The 22,181-nt window shown below is 44.4% G+C and overlaps 2 protein-coding genes across 7 annotated transcripts in view; one reads left to right on the top strand and one right to left on the bottom strand.

Annotated features, from left to right (window-relative positions):
* LOC135907176 (serine/threonine-protein kinase 11-interacting protein) overlaps positions 1-1,356 on the bottom strand; it is a 105,463-nt gene extending 104,107 nt beyond the window's left edge. Inside the window, exons 1-2 of one of the 2 annotated variants that reach the window (XM_070536909.1) lie at positions 874-1,356; positions 592-791 (exon numbers count right to left, since the gene is read on the bottom strand). In XM_070536909.1, coding sequence (XP_070393010.1) covers positions 592-791; positions 874-937 — 264 coding nt within the window. In that variant the 5' untranslated portion in view covers positions 938-1,356. The remainder of the gene's footprint in view (positions 1-591; positions 792-873) is intronic. The other variant, XM_070536908.1, reaches the window with a different exon arrangement.
* Positions 1,357-1,823: 467 nt separating this feature from the next.
* pav (kinesin family member pavarotti) overlaps positions 1,824-22,181 on the top strand; it is a 67,678-nt gene continuing 47,320 nt past the window's right edge. Inside the window, exons 1-10 of one of the 5 annotated variants that reach the window (XM_065438822.2) lie at positions 1,824-2,053; positions 2,456-2,648; positions 5,622-5,651; positions 5,776-5,881; positions 7,134-7,270; positions 10,700-10,812; positions 12,913-13,080; positions 14,851-15,085; positions 17,404-17,506; positions 21,964-22,043. In XM_065438822.2, the coding sequence (XP_065294894.1) occupies positions 2,043-2,053; positions 2,456-2,648; positions 5,622-5,651; positions 5,776-5,881; positions 7,134-7,270; positions 10,700-10,812; positions 12,913-13,080; positions 14,851-15,085; positions 17,404-17,506; positions 21,964-22,043 (1,176 nt within the window). In that variant the 5' untranslated portion in view covers positions 1,824-2,042. Of the gene's footprint in view, positions 2,054-2,452; positions 2,649-5,621; positions 5,652-5,775; positions 5,882-7,133; positions 7,271-10,699; positions 10,813-12,912; positions 13,081-14,850; positions 15,086-17,403; positions 17,507-21,963; positions 22,044-22,181 lie in introns of all 5 variants that reach the window. The other 4 variants (XM_065438821.2, XR_010565912.2, XM_065438824.2 and 1 more) reach the window with 4 other exon arrangements.

Raw genomic sequence — 22,181 nt, 5'->3', positions numbered from 1 at the left:
TAATAAACAAACATACACACACAACTGTGCTCCTAATGTGTCCTACAAGGAATGTCACTGAAGCTATACGTTTCAACAAGAGGACTTTGCCAGGGCCATGTGCGTGGTGTGTCATCCTCATCTTAGTACATTTCCATTACTACAATGCATGAAGCCTTGATCAAAAGTATCTAGACAGCCTTGCCCTTACCACATGTTGTTTACTTTCCAAAACAAAACGTAGTTGTTTCTTACATTTCTTGGCTGTGGTTACTCCACCGCAGTCCACTTTGCAATCACATCAAATATCTTTTTACAGCGTGGTACGGCTATCTTATCCTTGCTGCGGATTGTGCACCTTCCGAATAACTGGACTTCGCTCGAAGCTGTAATGCTATCAATAGCTGTCACAACCTCGTTCGTCGTATCCAAGTTTCCTTTCGCATTCTGTGTCAGGTGAATACAAAGGAAGATACTGAAAAAGATAGCCGATGACATCATCAAGGCAGCTAAACGCTTGTACGCGCATCTACGAGCTACAACAACAAAGATTAAAAGGAGGCGAGAGAATGAATTGATACATCGTGTCAGCATCAGAGGCTGATCGTATACCTTCAGAGAGGAAGTCTTCTGCATGAAGTCATGCAGAAAAAAGACGTCATAGATGAAGTCCGAGTTAGCGCCGCATCCGAAGGGCACGTCGAAAGAATCGTTCTCTTGTGCTCCCAAGAACTGACGGAAAACATAGTTCAGCTCGTTCAGGCACGATGTGGTTAACGTGAGCCTTCTGGTTCCGTTCAGCACCACGTCTCCTAACGAGAACAAAAACAAAAAATAGCAGGTTCAATGGAAGAATCAATACGAGTTACGCACGGGGAGCAGTGTCAGACTTACCGTGTTCCCGCAGAAACGCCGCTAGACTACGTATCCTTTCGCATCTGTTCGAGTCTGGCGTCATCGTCACTTGATCTAGCCGATATAACGTGCTATATGAGAAGCTGCGTTTTAACTTTTTCCCACGCTCGCGCACAAATACTCCGTACAAGTAGGAGTGTTGCGGAGTGCATACGATAGCATGATTCAGTCCGCGTCGTACGCCTCTCCGATACTACAGTGAACTAGAATATCGCGTGTTGGCCCCGCAAACCATAATTTTACGGCTTCGGTCGCCACTAAAACCACGCAGCTTGGATACGGCGGCTGTCAAATAGTCTGTCGCAGTAGAAATGCTAATAAGACTACACCACAACACGAAGGCGAACGCAAGGCAATCAGCTGGTCGGCCAAACACGAACATAGAAAATAGTTCTTTAATTAAACTCTGGTGATTCAGCCATGATGCAGCTGTCGAATGTTTTGAGGTGTGCGCAGTTTGCAAATCAAGATATTTTGAAAGCCAAAATTGGTTCGCAATTAGCTGTGCATCATCTTTGATTTATATAAAGGTAATATTTGATTTTGTTAACGTTGTAACATGAAAATATAAGTTTTGTTTTTGGGCAGCATAAAGAACGACTCGTTTAGGTTACTTTAAATATTTGAAAACAAAACAAACAGCAATTTTTGCTTTCAGTGGCTGATCTTTGCAAATTAAACACAGTAGTTATATTGTTTTGAAGGCTTTGAACGTTTTGAAAACAAATTTGACGGAAGCGCTGAACCCTCTTCACAGTTTTGTTGTGAAATACCAGAATTAAATTATCTTAGCTTCAAATTATGATAGTATTGTATAAAAGCCTTCTTCAACCTGCTAAAAGGGAAGTTTGTTAAGTGACGGTCTAATTTCATAACGCGACCGAGCAACGCTGTGAGCTGCGTCTGGGCATGCGTCTCTTCTGAGACGCTGATTGGCCGAGCCGTTGAGCGGCTGAGATCAAATACTCGGCAAGCTCGCGCGCGCTAGAAAGCTAGCCAACTGAAAGAACGGCTGTAGAAGCGCGCTGGTTCCCGCACAGTTCCACGCTTGCAAATCGCCGTTTGTGCATTCTGCAGTTTGTACTGTTCTCCCGGACAGTCACGGCGTGCCTGTGTGGGTGTAGCTGCGGTAGTTGTGGACTGCAGAAATGAAGCCTGCGTAAGCTGCGTTTTCAGTCGTTACCCGAGCGAACGCTTCTCGACGCTGTTTTGACTGTTTTGCCGTGACGCATTTCAAATGTGTCCGCCCTTGGAAACAACTAGTTGCTTCCTGTGCTCGTGTTGTGCTTTTGCTTTCATAACCGCGCACGTTGATAAGATGATTGTCTTTTTGCTGTGGTGATGTTGGGCGGGCTCCTTTCCGCCTAGCCGGCTTCACCATCGTGCTCAAACCGGTAGCAAACGTAATAGGGTGTTTACATTGCTTCGCTAGTTCGAACTGTCACAACGCGAGGTGCGGTCTGGCGGTTAATTTCAAGTGCTCTTGCCGAATTATTCAGTTCTTTGTGACAGAAAAATCTCCACTTCCTTTTTTTTCGCTCTCTCTCTTCGGACATAGCAGGGGGAAAACGCCGAAAAAGAAGGGTCCCTCCAGGCCGGCATCCACTGAAGCGCAAGACCCGGTTGAAGTGTACTGCCGCATCCGACCGTTGCACAATCCCACCGACGTCCCTGTCGTGCGCGTCATTGACAACAAAATTGTCCAGCTTGAACCCCAGGAAACCAATGGGCAGTCAAGGAATATACAGAAGCAGGTGAGAAATAATAGCCGCAGTTCGCAGTAGACGTTCAGGAGGGATGACGTATGGTTGGGCCGCATTATGAGAGAGTCTCGTTATATAACGAAGGTCAGCACTGGCAAAAAAAAAAGGGGGGGGGGGGCTAGTCATGGTTGAAGGCTTGCTGCTGAGCTAACTATATGGTTGGGGGGGGGGGGGAATTATCGAGAAAGATATACCGAAACATCTCGACGTGTTTTGACTTTTGTTGTACGTGAATTGGTCACTGGCATGGTTTTCCTTTTGTTAGTACTGTGTGGCAAACTTCAAAAATTTGCACAACTTGTTATGTCCTCGTGGTAATTTTTTTGTCGCCAAGGGTGCAAAGGAATCATGCGAGTAGTGCTGCTGAAGTTGTCATGGTGAGGCAAATGCAACATTTATGAGTGTTGGATGACAACTTCTGGGCATATGCTTAAAAGGAATCTTTAGCGTGGGACGGACTCCAATTTCTCTGTTCGAGTACATGCAAAAAACAGGAAGGCTTTTCTGAGACAAATGCTATACTGGTTTCAAATTTGTTGCATTTGAAATGCAAAGTTTAACAACTCTAGGAAGCAGAACTTTGATATAGGATCGCAAGCGTTTTACAAAAATTGTAAAGTTAAAACAGTTTGCAAATCTGCAATTGCACCAAACGTCGACATTGCAGTTCTGTAAGCCGTATCTGTCAGAGCATCCAAAGTGGACACATTTGTCACAAAAGTTAGCTGCCTATGTCAAAACATTATCGGCATGCTGTGTGGCATAGTGGCTTCAATGTTGCGCTGCTAAGCCCGAGGGCCTGGAATCGAATCCTGGCTGCAGCAGCAGGGGGAAATGAGGACGAAATGCAAAAATGCTTGTGTACTGAGTAATGAGTGCACGTTAAAGAACCCCAGGTGGCCATTATTAATCCACAGTCCCTCACTACAATGTGCCTCATAGTTGCATCATTGTTTCAGCACGTAAAACTACTCTAAAATTTTAAAAAGATTTTGTATCTATGAGGGTTTTGCAAAAGTCATGCTCGCAAGTTGGCAATACATTTAAGAGCAGTGTATAATCCACCAGTTTTCGTATTTGTGATATCACTTAATGCTTAGTTAAGAGAGTTGAAAACTTGGTACTTGAATTTCTTGAAATTTTTAAGAACTTCATGAAAATAGTGAGAACCTTGAAGTTTTTTACCTCTTCCTTTTAAGTGCACCTCCCCAACATTGGTACAATGGTTACTGAGAAACAATTTCTCCGTTCCCATGTATTTAGATAAGAGCTCCCTAGCTAAATCTTCCTCTTAAATGTACGGATAATCATTATGACATAGCCGCAGTAAGAAGCTTGCTCTGTGAACCCATTGGAATACTTGAAATCGGCACTTAAAACAATGACAACACATTACTGCGTGCTTCTTATATTAAGAAACGCACTTAAAGCACCACCTGCCTGCACATGCCAGTAAATCTTCTAGTCATCAGAAACTTCTCCCCTCTGTGTCCTTTGTCTTGTATTGGGACTGTTTTCTATGCTGAGTTCAAGCATGCATTCACTTGAACTTGTCCTGTTTCGGCTGCCATTTGAAAATTGTTAATAACATGGATATTGGAAAGACTTGTGTGCTGCTGGTTTAACCCTGTGTGATGTCAAGAAACATGGTGTTCAGCATTACCATGCCAATATTGTTGCATATCTATGAACCTGGCTTTTCACGTTTGCATTTTTTTCTTTTTCGCTTTTATGGTCGTGCTTCCAAGTGGCCAAAAAGCCTTCCACCACATGAAATAAGATGTTGATGGGCGGCATGGAGTGCGAACATATATGATGACTCATTTTTAATTTTACAACTTTGAAGTAACACGTTTAACCTGTCTATGTTGGTCAAACGGGGCGGTGCATCAATGACCACATTCGCGAATGCTCAAATAAGGTTCAAACACTAGCTAGAGATGGTGAGTTATCACTGCATTGCAATGAGTGCAGCTGCAAGCAGTCTTTTCAAGATTTAACCTTCTTGTCAAAGGGCCACGATGAACGCGCATCTCATTTCTGAACCCTTTCGCATCCATAATAGCGGCAACGCATGTGTAAGCCTCCCCTCGATTTCACTCCTTCCAAAGGATATAGCTTTCCCATCTCACTGATTACAATTTATTAATGAGGGAATATGAGACATTCACCCAATCGTAGCAACTGCTACAGAGGAAATTCAGACGGGTTCCTCGAAAGAAAAGCCTCGCAGTTGAAGAAAGATTTGACCTGGTCTAGATCTCGAACCCAGAACGACCACCTTTCTGGGGCAGCCGCTCTACCATCTGAGCTGACCACGTGGCTAGCAGATGGTAGGGCGAAGTCGAATTTGTCAACAACTCGAAGCAAAGGCAAGGGTTTGATGTAATAGTTCTGTGGGAATCTGCATGGTAGAGAGAAGTAATTATCAAGAAAAATGAGACATACATTTTCATCTGGAATATGAGACGTCCAGACATTTTCTTAAACTGCGAGGCTTTTCTTTTGAGCAACCCGTTTGGGTTTCCTTGGTAGCAGTTGCTACGATTGGGTGGATGTCTCATTTCCCTCGACAATTGCTTCTCTCCACCTTGCAGGTTTCCGCAGAACTATTACGTCAAACCATTACAATTTATTGTCCCTGCGCATGCTGAATTTCTGTAGCTTTCCTGTTTTTGTTCAGTTTTTTTTTTTTGCAATTGCGGTAGAGTATATATATGCTGACCAAAAAATAGAAACACTTAGTTTTTCATCAGCACTGTGGTCTGTTCATATTTGTCCTGTCGTGTAGCTCTGTTTTCTGCTCGTGAACAAGCACCATTGCAGGCGTGGTTTGTAATATTTAATTTTTGTTCTTGGGGTTGCCTTTTACTTTTCTGGTTGCTTTTCATTCAAGTTTGTGTCCATTCTGTACATCTGTGTTAAGCAGGTACCCTTACCTTACATGTCGCGTCAATTTTCCAGGTGTCACAATCGAGAAGATTGCTAGTTCAAGTAAGCAATCCGCTGAAAGTGTTGCAACACTTATGGTAGAATTAATACTCCAGTACAGGAGTCTCTGAAATGAAACTAGCTGTTTGACATGAGATATTTACATAAATGTTTCTCTTACTTCCAGTACCGGTACACATTCAAGTGTGTGTTCGACACCGATGCATCGCAGCAAGAGTTATTCGAGCACGTTGGCCTGCCCTTGGTCAGCGATCTTCTACACGGGAAGCCCGGTAAACTTTTTTTTGCATGCACTGTTTTACGTTGTGAAATTGTAGTTTATACAGCAGACTAAAACTTGGCTAGCTGCAATTCAGGTCAAGCTAGTTGGATTGGATTGTGTCCAACACAAATCGTTGCAAAGATGAACAGAGAGAAAGGTATGACACATGTTGTGCAGCACTTATTGATGTATTCTTGATAATGAATGGCCAGCCTTGCACAAACTCTTCAATACCATTTATGTCCACTAGTGTCCCTGCGTGCTTTAGTGTCGTATAATAGTGGCAGATTCGTCTCAGCCTAGTTTATTTCTGGGTTTGCAGCCCACTCCTTTAGGTGCTCAGTACAGTTGTCAGGCCCTAACATTGTTGCAGTGTTGAAACCAATTTGCCCTAATACGCCACCATGCAATATACTTATGGCTCACGGGCTTGAAGTTGCAAGCTGCTGCTGGCTGCAAAGGCTCCTGCAGGTCTGAGAAAGTGTTGTGTAAGCATCCTCTTAGCGAGAGCATACTGGGGTCTTCAGGTAATTGTGAAGCTTGTCTGATTATGGGCTATTTAAAGGCTATAAATGAGAATATTGCACTAATTACCAGCCGTGCAACTTTGCCAAGATTTCTTCTGTGGTATGGGCTACTCATTTGCATAAACAATTTAGTGAAAGATAAATTTTGTCACAGTTGGCCTTCGAGTGCTTTTGCTACATCTGCAAAGTGAGTTGTGGAAGAAAAAAGAAAAGCAGAAACGCACTGCAGTATATTGCTGGACTTTCCATGACCACAAAGACTAAGAGGGGGCAAATGCCTTTGTCCGTCAGTACCTGCTGTCCTAGAACAGAGATTTGCAGGATGATGGAGACTTGGAAGTGATAATGTGCGCATCAGGCGAGCAACACCCTGATTAAACATAAGTTCCCTTGTCAAAATGTTGGCTTTGGCTGTGGATTTCCTTGTCTCCTCACTGCTGTTCTGTAATATTGTGATAAAAAACCTAGAGTTATTGCAGTAGCTCAGGGTCTGTAGAATTTTGCTGCTGAGCATGAGTTGTGAATTCAATTCTTAAATATTTCAATGGCGGTGGAATGCAAGAATGCTTGTGTACCATGCATTGGTTGCACGTTATAGAAACCCAAGGTGGTCAAAATTTATCTGAAGTCTCCTACTAGGGTGTGCCTCATAATCAGATAGTGATTTTGGCATGTAAAATCTCGGAGAATTTCATATATGAAGAACCTAGCTTGGCACGCTTCGTATTCTTCCAGGGCTTCTCTTCACCTATGGAATAACATCGTCCGGCAAGACCTACACCATGACAGGGCACCCGCAGGACGGAGGCATCTTGCCACGATGCTTGGACGTGGTGTTCAACTCCATTGGGGAATATCAAGCTCGGAAATATGTGCGTCTACCTTGCTCATTGCACTGTTTGGTTTTGCAGCTGCTTTGTCTGTGCCCGTCTTCAATACGTAGCATCACACATTCTTAGTGTTCTAGTAGCGATGACGCAGTCATTTATTTTTATTTATTCAACATATGGTACTGCAATCCGAGAATCCAGCAGGTGGTCGTACAACAAGATGCATAGCGCAAAACAAATTTCAGGCATACATGTACTTATGCAGGAAAGGTCCTGGAGTTAGAAACTATTGGGAGGACCTCCTGCTAGTTACCATTTAGTGTGTTAGTTGGATATTAGTGAGTGAACTGCAAAGCATGAACAGAAATCCAAGACAAGCTATCTACTTAAGAAATAAAAAACAGGTAACAAGAAAACAATTTGAAGCTCTAACAATGTCTTACTGTTGTAAGGACTCCATTTGTCAAGCCAGTAGAAGGTGTAGACAGGCTGGCCACGTAAGAAGTGTACAGGCCATTTTATGTGCAACTAGATTTTCATTTCATAAGAAGCCAACAAACGCTGACACCGAGGACAATATAGGGGAAATTACTTGTGCTTAATAAATGAAGATGCGAAGGTTGTGGGTTCGGTCCCTACCTGCGGCAAGTTTTTTCATCCACTTTCATTTCCATTAATTTATCGTTATACTTTATTTCATTTATTAAGCACAAGTAATTTCCCCTATGTTGTCCTTGGTGTCAGTGTTTGTTGGCTTCTTATGACATGACTAATAAAAAAAATCTGGCCTCTCGGTTAATCCCCTTCCTTCTCATTAGATTTTCATTTGGTTGCATAAGGGGTTTTGTAACACTGCTGGCGCCCTGAAGTTCTGGTGACAGCTGTCATGGTTACCGGTAGCTCTTGCCAGCAGATTCAGCTAAATTTTATTCACTGAAAGCTCTTGTGGAAAACCGTGGCTGAGTACCAACTCACCCAATTTTCCCTTCTTTTGACAGCTGTCACTCGTAGTATGTAGCTTTGCCACAGATGTGGCGTCAGTGCTTACCCGAGGAGCACAATTCGCAATAGTACTGTTAAAATTCTTGCGCTGCTGTTGCTTAAACACACCGACAAGGAAATCTTAAAGGGCTCCTGAACCACCTCTAGGGCTTGGTGAAATAACATACTTAGTCTGCGGATAGCACACGCCGCTGTGAGCATCTCGGCCAAGTTTGGCTGTCATATGCGGTGCGTAGAGCTCGCAAGCGGATCGCTGAGTCATCTTTCTCTCGTATGCTCTCTTTCAACAGAAGGCCCTGTCCTCACTCTCTTCTAGACGCTTTATTTCTTCATCAGACTTTTTATTTTGTCATTCCCTTAGACGGCTGCTATTGGCCGATAGCTGACACCAAGGTATAGTCGGCTACATGGCGTAGATACTGCAGCTTGGTGAGGACAACCGTGTTTGGCTTACGTTTAGCACATCGTAGGCACCAAAGGCAGAAGTTGTGGCATCTACGTTAACATCCAAAATGAAATTTGAACTGCGTGCCACGGTGGCATTTAGAAGGAAGAGCATTGTGGGCACGCCCCACTGCACTGTAGCCTGTGCAGTGCAAGGCATTGAAGAAGGAACAGGAGCACAGTGGAGGCTGTGTTTGATTGCCAATAAATGCGCTTCTGTTTAATGCATTGGAGCAGTCTTTGCGGCGAAGTATTTCTAAAATAGCCTATTTTCACTTCAAATGCCTTTCTCCACTTCAATAAAAAGTGGTTCAGGGCTTCTTTAATTACTACAAACTTTCTTGCTTCCCTGTCCTCTTTTTTTTTTCTGAAAGCATCTTCTTTAGTCAGTGCCCATGTCGAAGCAGCAGATGACTTATTCTGCTTATGGGTACACTCTGAACATGCCCTGCAAATGGCTTTTGCCTCCATGACAGCTGTATGTGGTTTGTAGCAAATCTGCCCTGACATGGTTTGACATACAAACATGGAAAAGGACAACAGGAGGGTTGCAAGGCCTCTTCAAGCAGTTCCTCTGAAAACAATTGCTGGTTACTATTTTTGTAAACCTGTGCGCCCTCCACACTCTGCTCGTCTAAAGCATGTGGATTCAGGGTCCCTTGGCTTGCCCAGTGCTCATGCCCGTTCCACGGTTGGACATTTTTTTCATGGTATTGTTGTTTCTTTAAGCATCTGTGGTTCCTGTATCTGCATGTTGGCTCTGCAGACAAGTGCGATTATATTTTGTGTGGGAAGGGCTAGAGGTTCCAGCTACGATATTGTGTGCCTGTGCATTGCATTGAATTTCTATTCAGAGCGCAGTTCATCCCGGAAAATAATCAAAACCAAGAAGCTTGTGTCTGTCTTTCAGATTAGGACTTGCATATAGTCATTACAGTGATTGACTGATTTTTTTTACCTGTCTGATATCAAATTCGAATGCCTTTGTGACACTGCTACGTGCCCCATAGAGCCAGTATATATAAGGATGCTGAAACTCTTCACTGTTATATTTTTCTGACTTTTTGCTGTGACCGCAGCCTCAAACCAGTGCTCCGACCCACCAATCTGCTGCGAATCGTAGTATTTTCGTGCCCATGTTAGGCATAGCTGCTTTGACATTCACTGCCACGCTTCCCGTTGTTTGATGACCTGTTTGTCATTTAAAGTATTTGCTGTTGTTGGCAATGGCGCTGCCTTAGTCATCCTCGCTGATGGCTTCGAAGTGCAGAAAGCAAGGCATGTGCCTAAATTACTGCATATTGCCGGTCCTCAAAAGTCAGCTTTGCTGCAATACAGCACTGTAGTGCAGCAAAGCATACCAAGAGCAGAAAGGGTACAGTGTCACAGGACATAGTATGTGTTCCTTAATTATGCACGCCTGCACCCACCATCTATCGCCGTACGAGCACTGAGACCCCTAATAAGTGTTCTCACAGTCCTTCAGAGTTATATTGGACATGACTGTAGCGATTTGAGCCATTGAGGGCAGTCAAAGCCATGCATTCATCTTTTTGGACGCTTTTGCAGTCCCTAGGGAGTCGGATAAATAGGACGTTGACTGTATGTGAAATGAGCCGCACACCTGGAGAGAATACATTTCATGGCTCCAGCAGCAGTAATCAAGCCTTCTCAAGACATACAGCAAGCAACAGACTGCTAATGCCAAATGTTGTGAAAGAGTGAATGTGACCATGAATAATGGAAACTGGTCCTGGATAGTTTACTGTGTGAATTGTTTTTGAACATTAATGTTTGCCTTGTTTAGCTTTTTAAACAGTGGGTGACTAGCATAGAAATTGGGTGATTTGCCCGAGATAGTAGGCATTCAAGTTGAGAAAACTGGTTTCCCTTGGTGAATCTTGTTTGCATAGCACAAGATCAGCTCTTATCTTCTCAGCACTGCTTAGAACATAGATGCACCTGTTAGATTGTCTTCTCTTGTTTACATGTTGCCAAGTCTCGTGCATGTGTGCTCTTTTTCAGGTGTTCAAACCAGACAAGCTCAATGGCTATGACACGCAGACAATGGCTGAGGCAATGGCCGAGTACCAACAGGACATCATGCCTCACACGCCAAAGCCGCCGAAAATAAGGAGGCAAGTGAAGCATTGGGCTTCTAAATGCGTCAGCATTTCTATGCTTACTCAGTGAGATAATTGCCCATCTGTCGCTCATGTAAGGCAGATCGCTTTTCAGATAGCCAGCAGCAGTGAGCGACTTTACCTTCATGCTACCTGTCGCTTCAGTGTGAACGAAGCGGCGAGAACAGAGCTTGCAGAGCTGTCTGCCCCATAGTTTCATATTACAACTAGAGGGAAATCTGGTGCTGCGATCGTTCAACCATCATGGGAATGATGGGAAGTACAGTCTATGGATTGGTATTGTGTTGACTGGCGAACTAGTCCACAGGTATTTTCTGGCAGTTTTGGTTTCGCTCCAAGTGCAATTGCTATAACCCCCAGTGGGACGGTGCGACGCAACGCTTCGTTCTGCTGCTCGAAGTAGCGATAGCGTGCTGGGCCAGCAGCTGTGCCGATATTTGTGTTGCGGAGTGGTGTCGAATCCCTGACGAGAAAGTGAGGGCATTGTAAACATTGAAAGAACGTGTTGAAAGAGCCTGCAGTGGACATAAGATAGGCTGATAATGATGAAGGGCAAGTCCATATATAACGACCGCTTTTGTAGAACTGCTTTGTTATACAGTCGAACCCATCTATAATGAACTAAATCTAAGGAATTCTCGGTGATATCAACATGTAAATAATATGCTTATAATGCTTATGATATAATGAAGGTATTGTCAAATGTGGCTTTGCTGTAATAAAGTTTGACTGTATAGCATGTACTAATTCAATTTTATTTTTTAGTTGTGCAAGATTTGATTGCTAAATACACACCTTCGTTTGTTCTACTTTATTTTTAGATTTGCTTTGGTATGGCACACTGATTGGCTGCGAGTAAATGTTCCTGCGTGATAAATAGCTTGTTTATTGGTGAATGTGTGGGTTTGGCATGCTGGTCTGACTGATGTATAAATTTTTAATAACGTTGTTGGCATGGCACCACTTTGTGCGTAGTCGCGGCTTAGAAATTCAACCACAGCAACACCTTGTCGGAAGGGAAAAGAAATGTTCGGCCTTTTTATATGGCGGGTGTTGTAGTGCCCTGTCTACATAGGAAAGCTGGTCTACAAAGCTATTATGCGTTGCTCGGATTCAATCTGTTGGATCAGTGTACGATTTCCGTTTGATGTATGATGTAGCATTGCATCTCGCTATGGATTCTCACTGCAGCTTGCGTGCTGCCCTAGCTCAGTGGTTATGGTACCACACTCCAAAACGCCTGTGTGCCCATTTTAGAACCCTAGGTGGTCAAATTAAGCAAGTCCCCCACTACGGGCACGTAGTGGCACGTAGCACCCCAGAATTTTCCTTCTCACTGCAACTTAAGAATGGTTCTATGTTTATTTTTATGAAGGATAATTTAAGTGGGCTTCATATGATTGCATTTGACTGCAATGTCCCTTGAGCTAGCAAAGGCAAATTGCACCTTTACTAGCTAGGGCAAAAGCTCCCCCCGCTATACTTTTCATGTGACAGTCAATGCTGCAAAAGCTAGAGCAAGTTTTCGCACTACATATATGCATTAGCGACAAAAAAAGTCTATTCTACATGACAGCAGGAAATTGGAATGTGCTACATAATTAGGCGCAAGGTTGACTCCACATGTTAGTCGCAGTATATTGGGCAAGTGCCACACAGAAGAATGCAGGCATGAGGCTATTAACCACGGAAAGACAAGCAGAGTGACACATTTGAATGTTTGCGCAACTGCACTCATTGCACTGCCTTTACTACGCACCACCTGCATTACATACTGCAAGCTCGAGGCACACAATTTGTGATTTCATGTAATGTTAACACGATACTGTACATCACAGTACTAATAAGTCAAGAAGTTATTTTGTAGAAGGCCTTGCAAATAAAAGGCCAATTCGCTATGAAACAGACAGTGAGGTGTGACGGCACTACTTTTTGTGGTGCCACAACTTGCGGAGCTTCCACAGTGTTGCCCGTTAAGTATGAGTATAACGTGGATGGTCCCTTCTTTTTGCACTCGTGTGTACAGAGATAAATGTGTGAAGATGCAGCATTAAATCTTTACTAATAGTTAATGTTGCCTTGTTTACATTTCAGGAGGGACGATGACGGAGTGGACTGGACAAGTCGCACGCACGAGACTGCCAAAGTTGACGACGTCGACGCTGACATGGCATATGCAGTGTTTGTCTCGTACATTGAGATATACAACAATTACGTGTACGACCTCCTGGAGGACAATCCGATAGATCCTGTGAAGACAAAGTAAGCTTTTCACTGAAAGCGCTTTTTTATTCCCTTTCTTGCAAGAATGTTTGTTTTCCCATGAGCCTTCAAAGGGGCCCTGAACCACCCATTGGACTTGGTGAAAAATGTAGTCCAAGGATAGGATATGCTACTGTGCTGCGAACATCTTAACCAAATTTTGCAGCTGTGCGTGGAGCTCGCAAGAGAAGCATGAAGTTGCCTTCCTATCGAACACTCTCAACAGACGCCTTCTCCTTGCTCCTTTCGAGTGCTGTACAGTTGAACCACTTATAACGATCCCAGATACAACAATCTATCAGTTAACCTGCACTCAGATATAATGAAAATTTTTTTAAATCGCCGTACCGCTACAATGAACGCTTTGAACCCGGTCATGGTAAAAAGATGGCACACGCAAAGTGCCAAAGCACAGCAGCGCACCCAAAGGGGGTGCACAGCCCCCGCTCCAGTCTAACCGCAACAATAATATGGTCTCGAGATGAGCGAGTCACTGCGTCGCCCGAATTTTGGAAGCCACGAAGACAGTCGTGCAATTCAAGGCACGGCTGCATAGCATGGTGCAGGGGCAAGCTCTGGCGTGTGCGGCAGTGCAATATACCACGACGGTGTCATTCTAGTTCTTGCGCGATTGTCCATGTGGCACCATGTGCATTAGACCTGTTTCAGCGATATGGAACAACCATCTATGTCCTTCCACCATGGGAACAATGGCTGCTCAAGCGTTCCTGTTGATGCGGCCCGAGTGGTGAGAATGCTGCACCACGCGCTGCCGAGAATCATGGGCACACTCCGCTCTGCCGTAGTCTTTGCAGTACAAGGCATTGAAGAAGGAAAGAGCACCACAAATCGGATCATACGCGACCTTTGCTTGCCAATAACCTCGCTACTGCTGAACGCTTTGAAGTACTTTGAAGAACACAAAGTATTTCTGAAATAGTCTTTTAACTTCAAATGCATTTCTCTACTTTGATACAGAGTGGTTCAGGGTGCCCTTTAAATTTAAATGTCATTGCTGCTTTCTTCAGAGATTTTAGTTAGGTTCCTCTTGCATCGTCTCGCATATTAGGGGGTTGGCAGCCTGTTCCAGACAGGTCAGAAAAAGTGTGGTACCAGAACTTCCAAAGCTAATAAGCTTCCTAAACCATGTGCAAGTCATTGCAATCCATAAACTTGATGCATAGCCTGGCATAGAATTTGCAATGTGAATACTAAAACTTGTCTCTTTTTTTTTCTGGTATAGGTATGACGTATTTTGTTCTTAAAGCAGATCTTTTTTTATATACTGTACTGGGTTTGCTTTGTGGTGGTTGTGTGCTTTGTGCTGTGCTCATAATGCCACTCGGTCATCACTTGAGCACAACACATACATAGCGCAAAATGCTAAGTCTCGCAATACTCCAGCATCAATGCATCATAGCACCAGCAACAACAAACACTTTGACGTGTTTGTGGGCAATCTTAAGGTATAGTAGATCCAAATGTTGGTGGACCACTACAGATGCCTAGGCAAACTTACAAAGAAGCAAAGCATTATAAAGCCACATGAAAACAGCAGCACTATACACCAAACATCGGGTACCAGCATCACACAATGTCTGTGAAAACGTCTCGAAAGCTTCAGGTTTTAACGATTTTTACAGTTGTCTGACCTGCACCATTTTAACAAGGCATTTTACTTTTGACAGTATGCGTTTTGGGGCAAGTGTATGATGATAGTGCCCTCAACAATGCTTCAAACTTTGCCCTTGCCTTCTCCACACTGTCCAGACAGCTGCAGTCAAAGATGTTACGTGAGGACTCCAAGCGCTGCGTCTATGCCTTCGGCGTGACGGAGGTCGAAGTGAAGAGCGCAGACGAGGCATTCGACGCCTGGTGTCGGGGACAGAAGCGCAAGCGCATCGCTCACACCGCCCTCAACGCGGAGTCCAGCAGGAGCCACAGCATCTTCAACATCCGGCTCGTTCAAGCGCCACTCGATGCTCAGGGCCTGGACATCTTGCAGGTAAAACTCGAGTCTGTGGATGCGCCGTGCGGTGTCTCCATTAATTTAGCTGGAGAGTTTCGGGTGAGCAAGGTTTGCGCAAGTTCATCCTGGAGTTCTGTGGTAAAATGTAATGTACCTGTGTATGTTTATTTTGCTTGGTACCAGTATTTATTTATTTATATATATATATATATATATGTGTGTGTGTATGTGTGTGTATGTGTGTGTATGTATTTATATGTATATGTATGTGTATGTATTTATAACTAATATTTGTGCTAATCAGCGTAAACATATATATTACTATGGAATAAATTGTGTAGAAACTATGAACCTTGCAACGAGCCATGGATCAATAGTCTACTCTTTTGATAACTTTGTCCTAGTTGGCGGAGCTCTATGGTGTAGCTTACTGTGCCACCGAAGGAAGCTGTGGTTGTCAGTTTACACGGATACATTAATACTGATTACAGTTATGAGGAAGTTACGAACTGTGCAAGAAGAGATGGAATGAAGTGTTTTGATAATTTGTTTTTCTGGTTACAAAATTTCCATCTGATACTAGTTGCACCCTTTGGGGCTTATGTCCCCCAACAATAATTTTTGTCTGGCATGCATTTGTTTTCCAGACATCACTTGCACAAGAAATCGAAACACATTATCAACTAATACACAAAAATTCACTATGTAACTTCTTAATTATTTTACAGCACATATTGCAATTTACTAATTGTAGCCGGTTAGTTCACAAGGCACATCCACAGGAGCAAATTTTGAGGAGGGCATGGGTTTAAAGATATGTGCCATCAAACTCGCTGTAAAAATGAGTTGCTGTTCCATTTACCTTTTTAAAGGGCCCCTCACCACATCTGGCCATTTTGAGCTGCCAAGTGCAGTGCATACGATGCACACGAATGATTGTGTCTGCTAAGTATTATAAATCCCTATTGCCGTGGAAAGAGCTGAAGAGCACACAAACTGAATGTATGTATGTTTTTGTTTTACTTCGCGCTGTAGAGAGAAATACTTCCATTTCGTCTGCTTATTTCCTTGTCGCGCATGCGCAGAGAGCCAAAATCATTTTCTACCTTGTTCCAGCACGTGATCTTGCTCTGTGATCCGCTTGCGTCTGCCTCAATGTTTGTGTAGCACTGACCTGTACCGCTGTCAGTTCTCGTGCGCAACTTGCTAAATCATGCACTGCCCGCAATGAGGCACACGCAAGAGCTCTCATGAGAGACCTTTGTCAGAAGTTCACTGCGCTAAAAAAAAACAAGAAAACCGGTGAGAAAAAAGGAGAGAGCAAATGATAAAGGAAAGGTAGGGAAGTTAACCAGGAATGAGTCTGGTTGGCTACCCTACACTGGGGAAAGGGAAAGGGTGACGGAAAGATTAAAAGAGAGTCTACTGGGGATATCATTCGGTCGCTCAGTCTGGACCACAGACGCTGACTCAATCTGGTAGCTTTCAAATATCGCAGCAGCACTTTTGTGGCCGGTGAGAAAAAACGAAACAAAAAGGCTAGGCCCATGAGCTCTGGTATGGGAGAACACAGGGAAGGAATTTTTTTGTGGTGGCTAGACGGGTGGCAACGCTCGTCTCATCAAATCATGGGTTCGCGGCACTAAAATATTTCTATCTGTGCTATTAATCCAGCAGGCCTACGAAGCGGTGAAGAGGCAAGACCTCAACATCCCATCGACTAAACTGCTGGTTCTCATTAAAGTTCACTCTCTCTCTCTCTCTCTCTGCTATTAATCAACTAGTTAGAAAAATATTTGCCGTAGAATGATCCCTAGGAGGAACATAAGTTCCAGTGTGTAACCAAAATTTGCTATGTGGTCTGCGGAGGGGCCCTTTAACAGAATGCTTTTATGCATTGATGCGCATCAATAACTGGAATGCCCATGTATTTTGTCGCATACTTTGGCAATGAATATCTTGAACTGGTGTCATCCTGAATATTCATTCTAAGGGATACGCCTTGCAACTCACTGGCTATAATTACAATATGTGCTGCCAAGTAATTAAGGAGTACTTAATGCATTCGTAATGTTTCATGGCTCGTGCAAGTAATTTCCGCCTATTTGAATATTCCAGTTCAAGGAATCGCATTATGCTATTTGCCGCAGTTGATTTTTAAAACTTCTGTAAAACCTAAATATGATCACCTGGTATAACAGGGTGGTGGACGTGGCCAATACAATGAAAAAAAAAAAAGGAAAACGTTCAAGCTTCTAGCCTGGGCTATCTAATGGTATAATCAAAGAGTTGTCTACTCCTGAATTCCCTATCCAAGTATGATTCATTGCTTGTCATTTTATCTTTGCTTTCAGGACAAGAATGCGCTGATCATCAGTCAGCTTTCGCTCGTGGACCTTGCCGGCAGTGAGCGCACAGACAGAACCGGCAACACTGGCCACCGGCTGAGGGAAGCAGGTGAGCCTTGCCCTTTCCAGTTGTAGTGAATAGGGCACTTTGCTGCTGAACCTGAGGTTGTGGGTTCAACTCCCAGCCACCGTAACCGCATTCTGATCGGGGTGAAATGCAAAAACAGTTGCGTAAGTTGGACTTGGATGCGTGATAAAGATCCCCACGGGCAATGTTATGTAAGGATTTCTTTCCATTTATCACCTATTGCAGCGAGCGGACAATGCCAGACTGGTGATAGTGAAGACCAGGCTTCACACCATTCACTCATACACAGCAAGAAGAATTCTAAGTGAAAATCCTTGCATAATATATTCCCAAATAGTAAAAATATAGTCCAACCTCGTTACGACAGTTGCATCCAATACAAAAGTACGTTAGTTATGCAGTTAATCCTCATCGTAATGTAGTCAGTAAAATGGCCAACTTGCTTCAATATATAAAAATTTCGTTCTATTGAAGTCGGACCTTTTACGCAAATGAGCACAGTTGCCGAAACACGAGATAACGCAACCTCCAGTACTAAGCACGCTGGAAGACGGCACACATGATGGTGTGCCAACTCGGCATGCCCACTCTTTGAGCATGCAGCAGATTAGCTCTAAACAGGGCGTGCAGGTTGCGTATGTACTCAGCTGCACTAACAGCCATTCACAGCCATAGTTTCCTGCAATTACTAGAGAGTACTCTGGCGCTGCGATTATTCACCCCTCCGTGCGAATGATGGGTAGTACATGAATTTGTCCGATCTTCGTGCTTGGGGCTTCATTTATTATGCTTTGTCTTGGGCTTAAGTTGGCTTAAATTTCAAAGCTATTTATACTTTTTTATTAATGCAGAGGCTAATAACGCTGTGAAAGCACACATAATAGCTGCTAATTAGTGCTTCCACTTGTCCATGCATCCGTGGTATCGTGGTTTCACTGTTGGGCTTCCGTGCTATGGGTCTTTTGTTCGAATCCTGCTGTCAGACAATTTTAATGTTTATTTAATTATACAGTGAAAGCTCGTTAATTCGAACTTCAATAATTCGAATTTATGGATAATTCGAACTGTACGATTTGGTCCGGCCAAGCTCCACAGAAGTCTATGTATAAAGAAGTCCTTTAATTCGAACGCGAGAAGGTTCCCTCACGGATAATTCGAACTATGCTTGCCTGGCACACGGCCAGAGAAACGCGCCTACTGCCTACACACGAGGCTGTATTGCCTCCGAAACGGAGAGAATGGCGAGAGAAGGCAAAATCGGAAAAAATCTAACCGACGCGGGGTCAGCCAGAAGGCAGCGGCGGCTGCCGCCTCTCCGTTCTACGTAACCTCCGAGACTTCTTGCCCGTTGCGAATCTCGGAGGCTTTGCAAATCTTGTACAGCTGCTAATGCTGTGCGGAGATAGCACGGCAAGCGCCAAAACACAGCGAATCAAGTACGTCGCAGCTGCGCTTGCAATCAACAACCAACGAATCAGGGCCTTCGCCACCTTCACATGTTCAGCATGTTTGTCTCGGCAGTCTTCGTCGGTTGTGCACCTCTGTTTTCAGATTAAAAGGTATCGGCCGTCGCGATTCATTGTGATGGTGTTAAGCCTCGGCTAACGTTCGTTTCGGTGGACATTGGTGGTGTGGCACAGTCGGACCCAGAGCTTCGACTTGAAGATGGCGTGTACCCGCGGCACACGCCATCACTTTCTAACACGCCAAATTTCTGACACGCCCTACTGCTTCCAAATCGCAGTGTACTGTTGCTCTCCTTCACTTTCGTTAGTTCGAACTTTCGTTAATTCGAACTGAAGCGGCTTCCCCTTGCGGTTCGAATTAACGAGCTTTTACTGTAGTGCAGTACTTTCTTCAAATGGCTTCGAAACTTTGCCAAGAGATCATTTTTAAGTCGGCAGGATGAAGTTAAGGCCAATCCATGTATGTGCTACCCATCGTTCCTATGCTGACTGAACTGCCCTGCTTGTAGCTTCCCGTAGGCATTAGCGCCACAGTTCCCTCTAGTAATTGTATGAAACTCTGTGCACAGCCTGGCCATGCTAGAAGAGGAGCCACGCACCAAGCTGCCCGCACTTGCCACCTCCCCCTTCCCGCGCACTTTCCTGTTGCTTGTGTGGGAAGACGGTTATCAATCCACCATACTTCCCAGCTCACCCTCGCAATTTTACTCGCACCAAAAGCATACAGCGCACAGGGTGCCATAGCATCTTATTGCATTTGGACTTCATACCAACATGATGCCGCTCCACTTCGGCGATCGCTCGTGGTTGCGCTCAATTTGAGAGGTGTGCTCGCAAGCAGCCAACAGCAATTCAACCATTTCACCATCTGTGTCCGCAGAAGTATCCATTCGTTTTTTTGGTATTCCTTCACGGCAGTGGTGCAGTTTCGTTATATTGAAATGATGTATAAACACCTTTCGTTATATTGAGGTACTAAACACACGGTTATATACGTACTTCCCAATTATTTTTTCACCAGCGAGCTGTTTGCCAGCAGATCGCCCGTCCATCACGATATAGCCAATGCTCTTCATCATGGACAGCTTTGCACCGAGTCAAAATGTAACTATTGTCTGCGGCAACTGCTGTGGATGAAACGACGGCCCATGTTGATGCGATCATGGGTGGCAACTACCGTATTTACTTGATTCTAATGTGTCCTCGATTGTAACGCGCACCTGTTTTCCATGACCAAAAAAACAAGAGTACAATACCGCGAACATCGTGCTTTCATATAGAAATACTCAAATGGAAGTGGCGTACCTTGCCACCAAGATTTTCACTGTGCTGGTACGAGTCGCTTGGGGCAATAGATATCACTCGTCGCTATCAACAGACCGAAGCATTTCATTCTCGGTGCCGGCCATGGCATTTTAAATCCTGCACTTTTAAAGGCCTTGTTGACCATGGCAGACGGAATCATGCAGCATGCATCTTTCACCCATCCAGCAAAGACCTGCGGTGGGGTAGATTCGTGGCAGCCACTGACAAGCCATTCGGTGTAGAGCGCCCATATTCTATCTTTCACTGGCTTGTTCAAACAAACATTGAGTGGCTGAAGCTGCGATGTCGTGCCACCGGGTATCACGACAAGGTCAGTGTTCCATGCAGCCGGCTTGTCCTTGATGCGCTGGTCTAGGTGGCACATGAACACGTCGAGCACAAGCATCCCACGCAGACCCAAACTGCCGCCGGGTGTCTTCCGCCAAACGTTGCCAATCCATTCAGTGACCAAGTCTGTGGTCATCCAACCTTTTTCATTTGCGCGCACAATCACTCCACTTGGAAACCCAATTCCTTTAGGGAGCGTCTTCTGTATGAAGATAAGATACGGGGCAGCTTGTGTTCATCCGCAATGCAACAAAGCGTTGCGGTGACTAGTTTTTTCGTGGGCGGAAGACAAAACACGCACTTGCTTCGCCTCCTTTTTTTTAGCGCTTCCGGTGGCAGGCATGTCAAAGTAGAGACGTCTGATCAGCATTTCCAATCTGTCCGAAGTGGTATCCGCTTCTATGGCGCAACTTGAAAGCATACGGCTGAAAACTGTGCAATTTCTCTTCATATTCTTCGGGCAATTTTTGGCATATCCGTGTCCCCCTTCAAAGGGAAAAGCCTTTTCTTTTGATAAAATTTGATAGCCAGCACCTGCTCGCTTTGAAGTTGCTCCACATTAGCCCTTTCTGTAGGGCTAACTGCATCGCTCGTACTTTGAGCTGATCGGTAATCACAGGCCACTGTGCCGCTCGCCGTTCCTGCACGTATTCCGCAAGCAGCTCTTCTATTCCGGCGAAGCGGCCCTGCTTCGGTCCACTGAAACCCTTCCTTGTTGCTTTGCTGGCGAAAATATTCTTCTGTTTGCGCCAGTCCCGCATGCGAGTTTCGGGAACTCCGAACGCCCTTGATGCAGCTCCACCTCCGCGCACATAACTTTTAAATGCGGCATCATGGTGGACTTGGCGTGTCTTCGCAGTCAGCACTTCCATGCTGATTGAATAAACGCAGCAAATGGGAAAACAGGCAGTAGACTAGGTTACACCGGCACATGGTTACACACACAACATGGAGGTATGCACATGGAGGAAGCTACGGCAGTTAGGCTAGAAGCGCGTGCGAGGCGCCCATTTTTCTAATGCTGATGGCGATATGGTAACAAGGTTTTAATTAAGGTCTTACTCGTTTCTAACGCGCATGCAATTTTTGGACTCATTTTATCGGAAAAAAGGTGTGCATTAGATTTGAGTAAATATGGTATGCAATTATGAAGGCACATAGCCAACATGGTGTTAAAACCGTGATATGCGTGACGATACATTTTGAGAATAAAAGCACAAATAGGCAAATAGGCAATTTGGTGCCATCCAGAGATTCGTATCTTTGAAATTATAATGTATATATACCGCTGCTTCAAGCATAACAGTTAAAAGTGATTTGTCCAATTTTCGTCCTGGCCAACTTTTCTTTTTCTTTCAGGAAACATCAACAATTCTCTCATGGTCCTGCGCACGTGCATTGAAATTCTGAGGGAAAACCAGACAACTGGGTCAAATAAGGTGACTTCTTGTTTCTCTGGCCTGGCCAAAGTGTACAGCTCCCAAACAGCGTGATGCGTTTTAGAAATCTGACGCATTCACTGTCTTTAGTATAGCCGTTAACGGGCCATAAACCTTTCATCACTAGCAGTTAGAAGC

This window comes from Dermacentor albipictus, chromosome 4, assembly GCF_038994185.2.
Source record: "Dermacentor albipictus isolate Rhodes 1998 colony chromosome 4, USDA_Dalb.pri_finalv2, whole genome shotgun sequence".
Classification (NCBI taxonomy): domain Eukaryota; kingdom Metazoa; phylum Arthropoda; class Arachnida; order Ixodida; family Ixodidae; genus Dermacentor; species Dermacentor albipictus.
The sequence above is the reverse complement of the archived record's forward strand: the minus strand, read 5'-3'. Positions and strand labels throughout refer to the sequence as shown.